We start from the raw sequence: 14,964 nt of genomic DNA, 5'->3' as shown, positions 1-14,964 counted from the left end.
AGAACAGACAAAGCATATAAAACCTATTTAAATAAATAATTGCTGAAAACATCTCAAGTCACAGAAGAAATATAAACATCCAGGTCCAGGAAGCTCAAAGTTTCCCAAATAGACTCAACCCAAAAAGGTCCTCTCAGGATACATTATAGTCAAACTGAGAAAAGATGAACATTATAGTGAAACTGTCAAAATTCAAACACAAAGAGAATTTTAAAAATAGGAAGAGAAAAGTGTGAAGTAACATACCAGGGACTCTCCATAAAACTAACAGCAGATTTCTCAGCAGAAACATAGGCCAAGAGACAATGGGATGCCATATTCAAAATGATGAAAGAAAACAAACTGTGAGCCAAGATTACCATACCTAGTAAAACTACCCTTCAGAAATGAAGGAAAAATAAAATCTCCCAGAGAAGCAAAAAATGAGGTAATTTATCACCACTAGACTGGATGTAGAAGAAATGATTAAGGGAATCCTAGAACTGAAAGCAAACAGACTATAACTACCATCATGAAAACATGAAGAAGTGTCAATCTCACTGATGAAGCAGATTCACAAATGAGAAAGAGAAGTAAAACTTATCACCACAGAAACCACCAAACTGCAAAGATAAACAATAGAAAGTAAGGAAGGAAGAATGGATATATATTAAAAAAAAAAAGGCAGTTAGCAAAATGACAACAGAAATTCCTCACCTATCAATAATAACCTTGAATGTAAACAAATAAAACCCCAAATTAAAAACTATAATCCTCAATTAAAAGCTATAAACTGGATGAATGGATTACCAAAACCAAGACCTGGCTGGCCACAGTGGCTCACACATGTACTCCCAGCATTTTGGGAGGCCGAGGCAGGTGGATCACCTGAGATCAGGAGCTTAAGACCAGCCTGGCCAACGTGGAGAAACCCCATCTCCACAAAAATACAAAAATTAGCTGGGCATGATGGTGGGTGCCTGTAATCCCAGCAATTTAGGAGGCTGAGGCGGGAGAATCACTTGAACCTGGGAGGCAGAGTTTGCAGTGAGCCAAGATTGCACCGCTGCATTCCAGCCTGGGTGACAGAGTGAGACTCCGTCTCGGAGCGGGGGAAAAAAAATAAAACAAGACCCAACTATATGCTGCCTATAAGAAACTCACTTCTGTAAACATACACATAAACTTAAAATGAAAAAATGAAAAAAGTTCCACCAAAAATGAATAGGAGTAGTTATCCTTATATCAGAAAAAATACACTTTAAGTCACAAACTATATAAGGAGACAAAGAAGGTCATCATATAATAATAATGAAGTCAATTTGGCAAGCATCTATAACAACTATAAATATATACACACTCACTACTAGAACACTCAGATAGATAAAGCAAATATTATTGGATCTAAAGAGAGAGATAGACTCCATTACAATAATAGTTGGGGACTTGAACACCCCACTCATAGCATTGAACAGATCGCTGGCAGAAAATCAGCCAAAAATATCAAATTTCAATTGCACTTTAGACCAAATAGGCCTAACAGATATTTACAGAACAACAGCTGCAGGATACATTCTTGCCATTAGCACACAAAAAAATTCTCCAAAAATTTTAAAAGTCCAAGTCATATCAAGTTTCTTTTCTAACCACAATAGAATAAAACTAAAAATCGGTAACAAGTACACTTTGGAAACTGTACAAAGACACGAAAATTAAACAGCATGTTCTTGAACAACCAATGGATCAATAAAAAATTAAACAAGAAATTTTAAAATTTCTTGAAACAAATGAAAATAGAAATACAACATAGCAAATCCTACGGAATATAGCAAAAACAGTACAAACAGTTTTTAGCATTAAACAGTTGTATCAAGAAGTTGAAAGATTTCAAATAAACAACCTAACAATGCATGTCAAGGACCCAGAAAAGCAAGAACAAAACAAACACAAAATTAGTAGAAGGAAAGATATTATGAGGATCAGAACAAAATAAATGAAATAGAGACCAAACAATACAAAGGATCAACAAAATGAAAAGCTGGTTTTTTGAAAAGATAAACAAAATCAGCAAACTATTACACTAAGAAAAAAAGAGACCAAATCACAGAAATACAAAGGATCATTAGTGACCATTATGAACAAGTATTCACCAATAAATTAGTATACCTAGAGAACACAAATAAATTCCCGGACACATATAATCTACCAAAATTGAACCAAGAAGAAACAGAAAACCTGAACAGTCCAATACCAAGTAATGAGATTGAATCAGTAATAAAATCACCCAACAAAAAAAAGCCTGGGACTGAATGGCTTCACTACTGAATTCCACTAAACTTTTGAAAAAGAATACCAATTCTTCTCAAACTATTCCAAAAAACTGAAGGATAGAAAATCCTTCCTAACTCATTCTACAAGGCCAGTATTACCCTAATAACAAAACCAAACAAGGAAACAACAGAAAAAGAAAACAAGACAATATGCCTGATGAACATAGATGCAAAATCCTCAACAAAATACTAGCAAACCAAATCTAATAGCACAGCAAAATGATTATACACCATAATTAAATGGGATTTATCCCAGGAATGCAAGAATGGGCCAAAAAGCTTTTCCTCTAAGAACTGGAAAAAGACAAAATGCCCATTTTCACCACCCTTATTCAACATAGTACTAAAGTCCCAGCCAGAGTAATTAAGCAAGGGAAAAAAATTTTTTGAAACAGGGATCAAAATTGGAAAAGAAAAAGTCAAACTGTCCCTATTTGCAGAAGACAAGATCTCATACGCAGAAATACCTAAAGACTCTATCAAAAAACTCTTAGAACTGATAAATTCAGTAAAGTTGCAGGATACAAAATCTACAAAAATCAGTAGTGTTTCCATACAACGATAACAAACTAGCTGAAAAAGAAATCAAGAAAGTGATCCCATTTCCAATAGCTACAAAAAATAAAATTCCTTAGAATAAATTTAACCAAGGAGGTAAAAGATCTCTACAAAAAAAATGACAGAACACTGGTGAAAGAAATTGAGGAAGACACAAAGAAATTAGAAAGACATCTCATGTTCATGAATTGGAAAAACTGTTGTTAAAATGACCCAAAAAGATCTATAGATTCAATGCAATTCCTATTAAATTATCAATGCTATTCTTTACAGATACATAACAAGCAAAGATAAAATTTGTATTTGGCTACTAGACTCTGAATAACCAAAGCAATTCTGAGCAAAAGAACAAATCTGCAAGCATCACAATTTCTGACTTCAAAATAAACTACAAAGCTATAGTAATCAAAACAGCATGGTACTTGCATAAGAACAGACATACAGACCAGGAGAACAGAACAACAAAACCAAAAATAAACCCACATATTTATGGCCAATGGATTTTTAACAAAGGCATGAAGAACACACATTAGGGAAAGGACAGTCTCTCCAATCAATGGTGCCATGAAAACTGGATATCCATAAGCAAAAGAGTGACATTAGATCCCGATCTCTCACCATATACAAAAATCAACTCAAGATGGACTAAAGACTTAAATGTAATTCCTGGAACTATGGAACTACTAGAAGAAAACATAAGAGAAAATGCTTTGGGACTTTGGTCTAGACAAATATTTTATTGTATTTTATAAGAGGTTAATATCCATAATATACAAGGAACTCAAACAACTCAATAGCGCACATGTGCGCATGCACACACACACACGCTCTCACACACACATGCACAAAGTGACTCCAATTTTAAAATAGGCAATTGCTCTGACATTTCTCAAAAGGTGACACATAAATGGCCAACAGGTATATGAAAAATGTTCAACATCACTAATCATAGGGAAAATGAAAATAAAAACCACAATAAGGTATCATATCAGTTAGAATAGCTATTACCCAAACAAACAAACAAACAAATAAAATACTGCTGAGGATATAAAGAAAAGAGAACACTTACACACTTTTGGTGGGAACGTATATTAGTACAGCCATTATAAAAAACACCACAAAAGTTCCTTAAAAAGCTGAAAATAGAACTAGATATAATCCAGCAATCCCACTACTGGGTGTACATACAAATAAAATTAGTATGACAAAGAGATATCTTGTACCTCCATGTTTATTGCAGCTCTATACACAATACAAGGATATGGAATCAACCTAACTATCCATCTACAAAGGAATGATGGATAAAGAAAATGTGGTATAAGCTGGGTGCAGTGGCTCACACCTGTAATCCCAGCACTTTGGGAGGCCAAGGCAGGCGGATCACGAGGTCAGGCATTCGAGACCAGCCTGGCCAATATGGTGAAACCCCGTCTCTACTAAAAATACAAAAATTAGCCAGGTGTGGTGGCGTGCACCTGTAGTCCCAGCTACTTGGGAGGCTGAGGCAGAAGAATCGCTTGAATCCAGGAGGCAGAGGTTGCAGTGAGCCAAGATTGCGCCACTGCACTCCAGCCTGAGCGACAGAGCGAGACTCCATCTCAAAAAAAAAAAAAAGAAAAGAAAGAAAAGAAAATGTGGCGTGTACGCACAACGGAATACTATTATGCCAAAAAAAAAATCTTGTCATTTGCAGCAACACGAATGGAAATGAAAGTCATTATGTTATGTGAAATAAGTCAAGCACAGAAAGACAAATATTGCATATTCTCATACATAGGGCTGAAAAAGTTGATATCATAGAAGTAGAGAGTATAACAGTGGTTACCAGATACTAGGAAGGTAAAGAAAAAATGGGGACTAGGAAGATGTTTATTAACAGATACAAAATTACAGCTGGATCAGAGGCTGGGAAGGGTAGAGGGGGTGGGAGGGGCAAGCAGGAGAGATGGTTAATGGTGGCAAATGTATGTGGTCCTAGCTACTTGGGAGGCTGAGGCAAGAGAATCACCTGAGCCCATGTGGTCGAAGCTGCAGTGAGCAATGATCAACACTGCACTCTAGCCTGGGCAACAGGGCAAGGCCTTGTCCAAAAAAAAAAAAAAGAAAAGAAAAAGAAAAGAGAGAGATCTCAAATCAATAACCTAAAATGTCCACCTTGAGAGTAGAAAAACAAAATCAAACCCAAACCAAAACAAGGAAAAAGAGGGACCACAATACCAAAAAGAAAAAAAAGAGGGACACTTTTCAGAATGATTTTTTTCAAGTATATTAAACAATGAGATTCATGATACTGAATTTGTATACACTTAATAACATAACTTTAAGATATATAAAGTGAAAACTAACAAAACTAAAAATAAGAAATACACAAATCCACAATCTCCATATCTCCAGACATACCTCATCATCTAGTAACTGACAGAATAAGCAAACAATGAAAATCCATATGGATTTACAAGATTTGAAGAACTCCAATGACCAATTTCTGGTAAGTGATATTTACAGAATGCTACAGCAACAAGTGCAGAATACACACTTTTTATCAATTGCACATGAAACACTTACAAAAACAGACTATATATTTATACATTTTAATAAATTAAAATCATACAGACAATGTGCTGCTGACCACAGTGGAATTAAATTAGAAATCAGTAACAGAAAGATAATTAATAAATTCCTAAATGTTTGGAAATTAAGCAATATACTTCTAAGTAAGCCAAATAATATCCCAATAATCAAAGAAATCAAAATGGAAATTATAAAATTTTTTTAACTTAATGAAAAGACAACATGAAATCCCACATGATAGTGCTAAATATATGGTTAGAGAAAAAAATTATAGCATTACATATATATATTTGAGTAGAAAAAGACTGAAAAAAAGCAATGACTTAAGTTTCCAACTCAGGAAACTAGAAAAAAGAAAAGTAAATCAAATCCAAAAAAAGGGAAAGAAATTATAAAAATAAGAACAAAAATAAATGACAAAGAAAGCACAAATACAATTCAAAAAAGAATCAACAAAAACAAAAATTAGTTCTTTGAAAATATTAATAAAATTAATAAGACCCTAGCAATATTGATGAAAAAAACACAAATTACGAGCATCAGACATGAGAAGAAGATATCACAGCAGATCCTACAGATACATTTTTGTAAATCAGGCAGCTTTATAATAAACACCAGCCTGGGCATAAGGGGCTCACGCCTGTAATCCCAACACTTTGGGAGGCTGAGGTTGGAAGATCATTTGAGCCCAGGAGTTTGAGACTGGCCTGGGAAACATCGTGAGACCTCGTCTCTACAAAAAGTATAAAAATTATTCGGGCATGGTGGCACTGGCACTCAGAGGGGGCAGAGGTGGGAAGATAGCTTGAGCCTGGGAGGTCAAGACTGCAGTGAGCTATGATCATGCCACTGCACTCCAGCCTGTGCAACAGAGTGAGACTTTGTTTTTTTGTGTTTTTGTTTTTTTTTTGAGATGGAGTCTCGCTTTGTTGCCCAGGCTGGAGTGCAGTGGCATGATCTCGGCTCACTGCAACCTCCGCCTCCTGGGTTCAAGCAATTCTCCTGCCTCAGCCTCCTGAGTAGCTGGGATTACAGGCGCCCGCCACCACGCCCAGCTAATTTTTGTATTTTTAGTAGAGACAGGGTTTCACCAGTTTGGTCAGGCTGGTCTCGAACTCCTGACCGCGTGATCCACCCGCCTCGGCCTCCCAAAGTGCTGGGATTACAGGTGTAAGCCACCGTGCCCAGCCACAGTGAGACTTTGGCTCAAAAAATAAAAAAGTAAACAACAAAAAAAAACCAACTTTATTCCTTACATATAATGATTTAGAGCAGGACAGCAAACTTTTTCAGTACAGAGGGAGACAGTAAATACTTTAGGCTTTTGCAAGCCACTCAATCTCTGTCCTAGCTACTTAATCCTTCTGTTTTAGGGCGAAAGCAGCCATAGACAATAAACAAAATGAATAGCTATGTTTCAATAAAACTGTATTTACAAAAGCAGGCCCAGGACACAGTTTGCTGATCCCTAATTTTCAAGAAATAGGGAAATTCCTTGAAAGATACAACTCACCAAAACTGACAACACCGGAAATAAAAGTCTAAATGATCCTATATGTCTTAAATTAAATCAGCAGTTTATAACTTTACATCATTACCCAGATGACTTCATGTTTAATTCTTCCTAACACTTAAAAAACTGAGAAGTTGGTGATCTCACACTTCCTGATTCTGAAACTCACTACGATGCTATAATAATCCAAACAGTGTGATAGTATCATAAAGGCAGACATATTACTCAATGGAATAGTATTGAGAGCCCAGAAATAAACTCTCACATCTATGGTCAAATGATTTTTGACAAAGGTACCAAGACCATTCAATGTGAAAGTACAGATGTCAACAAATGGTGTTGGGAAAACTGAATATCCACATTTTAAAAAAAGAGAGAAAGGTTGCAACACTACCTTATACTATGTAAGAACAAAAAAATTAGAAGAAAACATAGGAGAAAACCTTCATGACATTAGATTTGACAATGATTTCTTGGATATGACAGCAAAAATCCAGACAAGGAATGAGAAAAATAGCTAAGTTGGACTTCATCAAAATTAAAAACTTTGGTGCATCAAAGGACACTATTATAGAGTAAGATGCCACTGACAGCATGTGAGAAAATATCTGCAAATCATGTATCTGCTAAGGGATTGATATCCACAATACATAAAGAACTCCTATAACTCAACAACAACAAAAAACAAAGAACCCGATTCAAAATTGGGCAAAGGACTCAAATAGGCATTTCTCCAAAGAAGACAAACATAGCTAATAAGTACATGAGAAGAGGCTCAACATCACTAATCATCTGAGAAATGCAAATTAAAACCACATTGAGATATCATTTCATACCCATTAGGATAGCTATATTTTAAAAAAAAAAAAAAACACGTAAAACAACAAGTGTTAGTGAGGATACGGAGCACTTCGAACCTTTGCACATTGCTGGTAGGAATGTAAAACAATGCAATCATGTGGAAAACAGTATGGTGATTCCTCAAAAAATTAAACACAGAATTATCATGTGATCTAGCAATTCCACTTCTGGGTATATACCCAAATAAATTAAAAGCACAGTCTCAGGTATATTTGTACACCTACCTTCATATCAGCATTATAGCCAAAAGATGAAAGCAACCCAACTATCCAACAATGAATAAATGAATGAACAAAATGTGGCATGTACATATAATAGATTATTTAGACATAAAAACAAAGGACATAGTGGCATATACTACAACATGGATAAGCTTTCTGAGACATTGTGCTAAGTGAAATATGCCAATAACGAAAGAACAAACACTGAATGATTCCACTTATATGAAGTACTTAAAATAGTCAAATTCATACAGTCATAAAGTAGAATGGTGGTTGCAAGGGGCTGGGAACAGGGGAAAATAGGGAGTTAGTGTCTAATGGATACAGAATTTCAGTTTGGGAAGACGAAAATATTCTAGAGATGAGTAGTAGTGATGGTTGCGCAACAATGTAAACATATGTAATATCACAGAATCATACATTTAAAAATGATTAAAATGGGCCAGGCATGATGGCTCATGCTTGTAAGCCCAGCACTTTGGGAGGCCAAGCTGGGTGAGGTCAGGAGTTTGAGACCAGTCTGGCCAACACGGTGAAACCCAATCGCTACTAAAAATACAGAAAAATTAGCCGGGTGTTGTGGTGGGCACCTGTAATGCCAGCTGCTTGGGAGGCTGAGGCAGGAAAGTCATTTGAACCCAGGAAGTAGAGGTTGCAGCGAGCCAAGATCGCACCACTGCACTCCAGCCTGGGCAACAAGAGTGAAACTCTGTCTCAAAAAAAAAAAAAAAAAAATGTTTAAGATGATAAATGTTGTATTATATATATTCTATCACAATTTTAAAAAAACCACTAACATTGATCTTACATAAACTTTCAGAGATTATAAAAAGAGGGAATACCTCACAAATAAATCAATAAGGCCAATATATACATATGACATTCAAAACCAGGTAATCACATTACAAGAAAGGAAAATCATAGGCTAGTATCACTTATAAGCAAAGACACAACAAAATCAATCAAAATTTAATAAATTGAATCCAACAATATGTAAAAAAGATAATATATAATCAGGTTTATTCCAGGAATGCAAGGTTTAGATTTGAAAACAATGTAATTTACCACATTAACAAAATAAAAGAGAAAAATCATATATCAACTCATTAAGTGTAATATTTGATCAAATTCAGCATTCATTTATGATTTTTAAAACTCATTGGAAAATCATTAATAGAAAAGAATCTCAACTCAGTAAAGGTTATTTATAGCTAACAACATACTTAATAGTAAAACATTGAATACTTTCCCACTGAAATTAGAAACAAAAAAGGATGTCTATTCTCATGACCTCTACTCCACATTATATAAAAGGTCCTAGCCCACTGCCATAATGAAATGAAATGAAATAAAAGATACAAGTATTGGATAGAAAGATGTAAAACTGTCATTATTTGCAGGTGACATGATTGAACATGGACAATCCAAAAGAACCTACCAAAAACTGTTAGACAAGTTGGGCCACTGGATAGGTCAACATACTAAAATTGATTTTATTTCCTGTACTGGTAACAAATTATTTAAAAATAGAGGTTTTTTTTGTGTTTGCTTTTAGAGACAGGGTCTCACTCTGTCGCCCAGGATGGAGTCCAGTGGCACAATCTCAGCTTACTGCAACCTCCACCTTCCCAGTTCAAGTGATTCTTGTGCCTCAGCGTCCCAAGTAGCTGGGATTACAGGCGTGAGCCACCACACCTGGCTAATTTTTGTATTTTTAGTAGAGACGAGGTTTTGCCATATTGGCCAGGCTGATCTCGAACTCCTGACCTCAAGTGATCCACCCACCTTGGCCTCCCAAAGTGCTGTGACTGATTACAGGCAAGAGCCACCACACCTAACCAGAAAATAGAGGTTTTTAAAATGCTACTTAAACATCCATAAAAAGAGGTAAAATTTAATGAAATACATGCAAAATTTCTCTAAAAAGTTCAAAACATTGCTGAGAGAAATTAAAGGCCTAAAAATATGAAAAGCAATGCTCTGTACATGAATTGAAAAACTCAAAACTATGTCAGCTCAATATGTTAATATGTTAATTCATCCAAAATTGATCGATAGATTCAATGTAATCTCAGCAGAAAACACTAACAGCTTTCCTTTTTAGAAATTAATTCTAAAAGTTATAAGTTGAAATTAAAATGTATATGATAGGCTGGGCATGGTGGCTCATGCCTGTAATCCAGCACTTTGGGAGGCCAAGGCGGGTGGATCACCTGAGCTCAGGAGTTCGAGACCAGCCTGGCCAACATGGTGAAACCCCGTCTCTACTAAAAATACAAAAGTTAGCCAGGCGTGGTGGTGCACACCTGTAATCCCAGCTACTACGGAGGCTGCAGCAGGAGAATTGCTCCACAGGGAGGTGGAGGTTGCAGTGAGCCGAGATCACACTATTGCACTCCAGCCTGGGCTACAGAGCGAGACTCTGTCTCAAAAAAAAAATAAAAAAATAAAATGTATATGGAAATACAAAGGACCTAAAATAGTTATGACAATCTTGAAGGAGAAAAGAACAAAGTTGTACTAATTACACTGAGATACCAACCAAGTCTTATTATAAAAGCTACAGTAACCATATGGAGTGACACAAGAATAGACAAATAGACCACTCAATAGAATAAAGAGTTCAGAAACAAATCCACACACATATGGCAACCTGATTTACAGCAAAGGCTTACTTTAATTGAGTAGGGAAAGAAGAGTTCAACAAATGGTATAGATCAACTGACTATCAATGGAAAAAAATTAACCTTAACCTCTATTACACATATGTAGAAAAACAAATTTGAGATGAATCATGGAATTCAATAAAGTTCCTAAAAGAAATATAAAAGAATATTTTCACGATGTTGGTGTAAGCTAAGATTTCTTAAACAAGACTAGAAAAACCCTAACCACAAGGGAAAAGATTGATAAATTGGACCTCAGTAAGATTATTAACTTTTATTCATCAAGACACCTTTATGAGTAAAGAGACAAGCCACAAACTGAGAGTAAATACTGCAAAACATCTATCTGGCAAAGGACTGATTTCCAAAATATATAAAGAATTCCTGGCCGGGCGCAGTGGCTCATGCCTGTAACCCATCACTTTGGGAGGCCGAGACAGGAGGATCACAAGGTCAGGGAATTGAGACCATCCTGGCTAACATGGTGAAACCCTGTCTCCACTAAAAATACAAAAAATTAGCCAGGCATGGTGGCGGGCGCCTGAGTCCAGTTACTCGGGAGGCTGAGGCAGGAGAATGGTGTGAACCTGGGAGGTGAAGCTTGCAGTGAGCCGAGATCGCACCACTGCACTCCAGCCTGGGCAACAGAGTGAGACTCCGTCTCAAAAAAAAAAAAAGAATTCCTATATATCAATAAGACAGAAAACTCAATTTTTAAAAAAGGAAAAAAGACTTAGACTTCACAAAAAAAAAAAAAGATACCTAAATGGCCAATAAGAATATAAAAACATAATTAGTCATTAGGAAAATACAAGTTAAAATTACAATGAGGTTATCACTACACAGCCACTAGAAAGGCTAACATTAAAATAACAAACATAACAAGTAGTAGCAAAAATGTGAAATACCTGGAATGCTTATAAGTTGTTGGTAAGACTGGAATTGATATAACCACTTTGGAAGACTATTTGGCAATATGAAATGAAAACACAGGCTAAACACAGGCCTACCTTCCAGGTATACACCTAAGAGAAATTAATACTTATGTTACCAAGACAGATGTACTGGAATGTTTATGAAAGCTTTCTTCACCAGCCAAAAATATTAAAAACCCAAGTGTCCATCAACAGGAGAATGAGTAAGTAAATTGTGGAATCTTTATGCAATGGAATAGTACTGACAATACGAAAAACAAACTCTTCTAACAACATGGGTTAATCTTAGAAAGGTTGAAAGAAAAAAGCCAAACATAAGTGATTCCAATTTTTTTGAGGTTCAAAACCAGGTAAAAGTTATCTATGTTGACAGAAGTCAGATTACCAGTCGCCTCTTTTAGGAGTGGGGAGTACGTTCCCCTGCCCCAGATGGAGTCTCACTCTGTCACCCAGGCTGGAGTGCAGTGGCATGATCTCGGCTCACTGCAACCTCCACCTCCCGTGTTCAAGCAATTCTCCTGCCTCAGTCTCCCAAATAACTGGGATTACAGGCGCATGCCACCAAGCCCAGCTAATTTTTTGTATTTTTAGTAGAGACAGGGTTTCACCATGTTGGCTAGGCTGGTCTCGAACTCCTGACCTCATGATCTGCCTGCTTTGGCCTCCCAAAGTGCTGGGATTACAGGCGTGAACCACCGCGCCCGGCCTGGAGTACTTACAAAAACAGGTGAGCCTTTTGGGGTGCTGGAAACATTCTATTTTTTTATTGGACAGTAGCTGCACAGGTGTAAAACATTTTAAAATTGAGCTGTTGGCCAGGCACGGTGGCTCATGCCTGTAATCCCAGCACTTTGGGAGGCTGAGGCGGGCGGATCATGAGGTCAGGAGATCGAGACCATCCTGGCTAACACGGTGAAACCCCATCTCTACTAAAAATACAAAAAATTAGCCAGGCATGGTGGTGGGCGCCTGTAGTCCCAACTACTCAGGAGGCTGAGTCAGGAGAATGGCATGAACCCGGGAGATGGAGCTTGCAGTGAGCCGAGATCGTGCCACTGCACTCCAGCCTGGGCAACAGAGCAAGACTCCGTCTCAAAAAAAAAAAAAAAAAAAAAAAAAAATTGAGCTGTTACACTTGGGATTTGTGCTCATTAAAAAATAAAATAAAATTAAAATATTAAATATTAAGCCACTCAACTAACCTTGGGAAGAGGAAAAAGAAGCAGCCAGGAGTATTATTTCTTAGTGCTAAGTCTAGATTGACTTAATAAAAGAGTAATAAAAGAGGCTGTGGACTATAACTAAAAATTATAAATAACCATCACTGTCAGATTAAGTCTTCCCTTATCTCCTAAAAAGCAGTTGGTCTCTGACTCTTCTGAGCTTGCACAGATCCCCAAGCCTAACAGAATTTCTTGGCATGTTACTAATAAATGTAATAAATGAATTAATGAATATGTGATCTTTGAAGTTACAGTTCTTTTGCATCAGACAAATCTCATGTTAAAAGAAACTAAAACGATTAATAAAGAAGTTTCCAATTTTACTGCCATTCTCAATGTATCTACTCAACACTCTGAGGATGCCGTGGGAAATGTCATCTTTCCTCATGATCTGAATCTGCTCTCCTTTTTTTTTTTTTTTTTTGTCTTTTTTTCCTCGACCCCCACAAGCCAGTCACCCTTCCTGCTGGCTTTCAAACCCTTCCATTGCCCAAAAAGGAGAATGAGAATGTAATGTTTTCCAGGCTCATACAGAATTTTGACAACATAAATTAGCACATTCATAATGCTTGAAAATTGAGTAAGTAGACCGAACAATTCTGACATGAACAATGAAATCGTCTTTCTGTCAAAGCAACTTTAAGTAATCCCATTCTAATATACCAAAACTGGGAACAAACTATTTTTAAAAATTATGCAGGCCGGGCGCGGTGGCTCACGCCTATAATCCCAGCACTTCGGGAGACTGAGGCGGGCGGATCACCTGAGCTCAGGAGTTCGAGACCAGCCTGGCCAACATGGTGAAACCCCGTCTCTACTAAAAATACAAAAATTAGCCAGGCGTGGTGGTGCGCGCCTGTAATCCCAGCTATTAGGGAGGCTACGGCAGGAGAACTGCCTGAGTCCCGGAGGCGGAGGTTGCAGTGAGCCGAGATCACGCAGCTGCACTCCAGCCTGGGCGACAGAGCGAGACTCCATCTCAAAAAAAAAAAAAAAAAAAAGAAAGAAAGAAAGAAAAAGAAAATAGTGTAAAATAAAGCCCCCTTGTTTCAGGGTAGTTCAAAATACATCAGTAGAAAAGTTACGTTTTTACAGCATAAAGTCAAAGCGTAGGAAACAATAGATTACCGTCTAAACAAGCTGAAAACTGTTTCCAGTTAATGACAGCTAAATAGCTTACCTGTTCCAGCACATCCAACTTTAACTCGAGCTTGCTGAGTACCACGTCTCCACCCCATAGTGAAAGCTGTAGATCCGACGGCTTTAAGTTCTTGATGTAGCGATTCACATAGCTCATTAAAATTGGAGTTACATATGACTCCAGCATCTTTTAAGGTAAGGAGTCGAAGTCGGAAGCTGAAAGGAGTAGACAGAAACGTTAGAAGTCGGCGGTAGAGTGAAGGAAAGAGCGTTCGTTATCGCAGGCCGAAAGCAGTAAGTCCCCACCAAAGCGGCCGTTCGCCTCCTCTTAGAAACAGAGAAAACTCCAGCGGACTCCCAGCTCCAGCTGCGACTTCCTCACAAGTACAACACCCTTCGCCAAGCGAAGTGAGGGAGGAAGACGTAGTGACCAGAAGAGAGCGGGTCCCTCAGAGTGGAAGAATGAAGTGAGGCGGGCTCCCCTTCGGCCGCAGTAGCCCTTCACCAACCCAGCCACCCCGCGAGGCCCTCGCTTCCCGGAACTCAGCCGGATCTGCCACCATAGAATCAAAGCTAGAAGGCCTCCCGTCCCGCTCCCGCTCCCTCTGCACTCCACCCTCGGCTCACACGCCAGAGTACCGCCGCGTCCCCTCCACCTCCAAGTCCCTGGCACCCGCCCTCGCCGGCAGTGCTGCTCCTGTACCGCGCCACTTCCGGGTGTGTCCCACTTGGTGCTCAAAACAAACTGTCCCTCCACGGCTGCCACTCTACGCAGCCGGACCGGATTTCTCAGGCTGGAGAAGCTACTCTGCGCGTCTTCGTGAAGGAGAACTCTTGCGTTCTGCTAGCCAGGGTCCCAGCTCCGACCCTGCTAGTTAGGACAAAGCTCTAGGAGGTGTCTGAAGGGGTGGGGGGAACCGTAAAGGGGAAACACCCGAGATCCGGAAGTGGCGCTCCGGGGAGAAGG

At 38.2% G+C, this 14,964-nt stretch overlaps 1 protein-coding gene across 35 annotated transcripts in view; it reads right to left on the bottom strand.

The window, feature by feature from the left end:
* Window positions 1-14,956, bottom strand: part of VPS13B (vacuolar protein sorting 13 homolog B) — an 869,944-nt gene extending 854,988 nt beyond the window's left edge. For 20 of the 35 annotated variants that reach the window (XR_008667630.2, XM_031013639.3, XM_055348088.2 and 17 more), the window contains exons 1-2: window positions 14,625-14,956; window positions 14,038-14,213 (exon numbers count right to left, since the gene is read on the bottom strand). Coding sequence is in view for 34 of the 35 variants with exons in the window: in XM_031013639.3 (XP_030869499.3) it covers window positions 14,038-14,184 (147 nt within the window). In the remaining variant the exon portion in view is untranslated. Of the gene's footprint in view, window positions 1-14,037; window positions 14,214-14,303 lie in introns of all 35 variants that reach the window. The other 15 variants (XM_055348086.2, XM_063709400.1, XM_055348081.2 and 12 more) reach the window with 5 other exon arrangements.
* Between the last annotated feature and the right edge of the window lie 8 nt (window positions 14,957-14,964).

This window comes from Gorilla gorilla, chromosome 7 (genome assembly GCF_029281585.2).
Source record: "Gorilla gorilla gorilla isolate KB3781 chromosome 7, NHGRI_mGorGor1-v2.1_pri, whole genome shotgun sequence".
Taxonomy (NCBI): Eukaryota; Metazoa; Chordata; class Mammalia; order Primates; family Hominidae; genus Gorilla; species Gorilla gorilla.
Note: the sequence above shows the minus strand (reverse complement) of the source record. Positions and strands in the feature narration are given on the sequence as shown.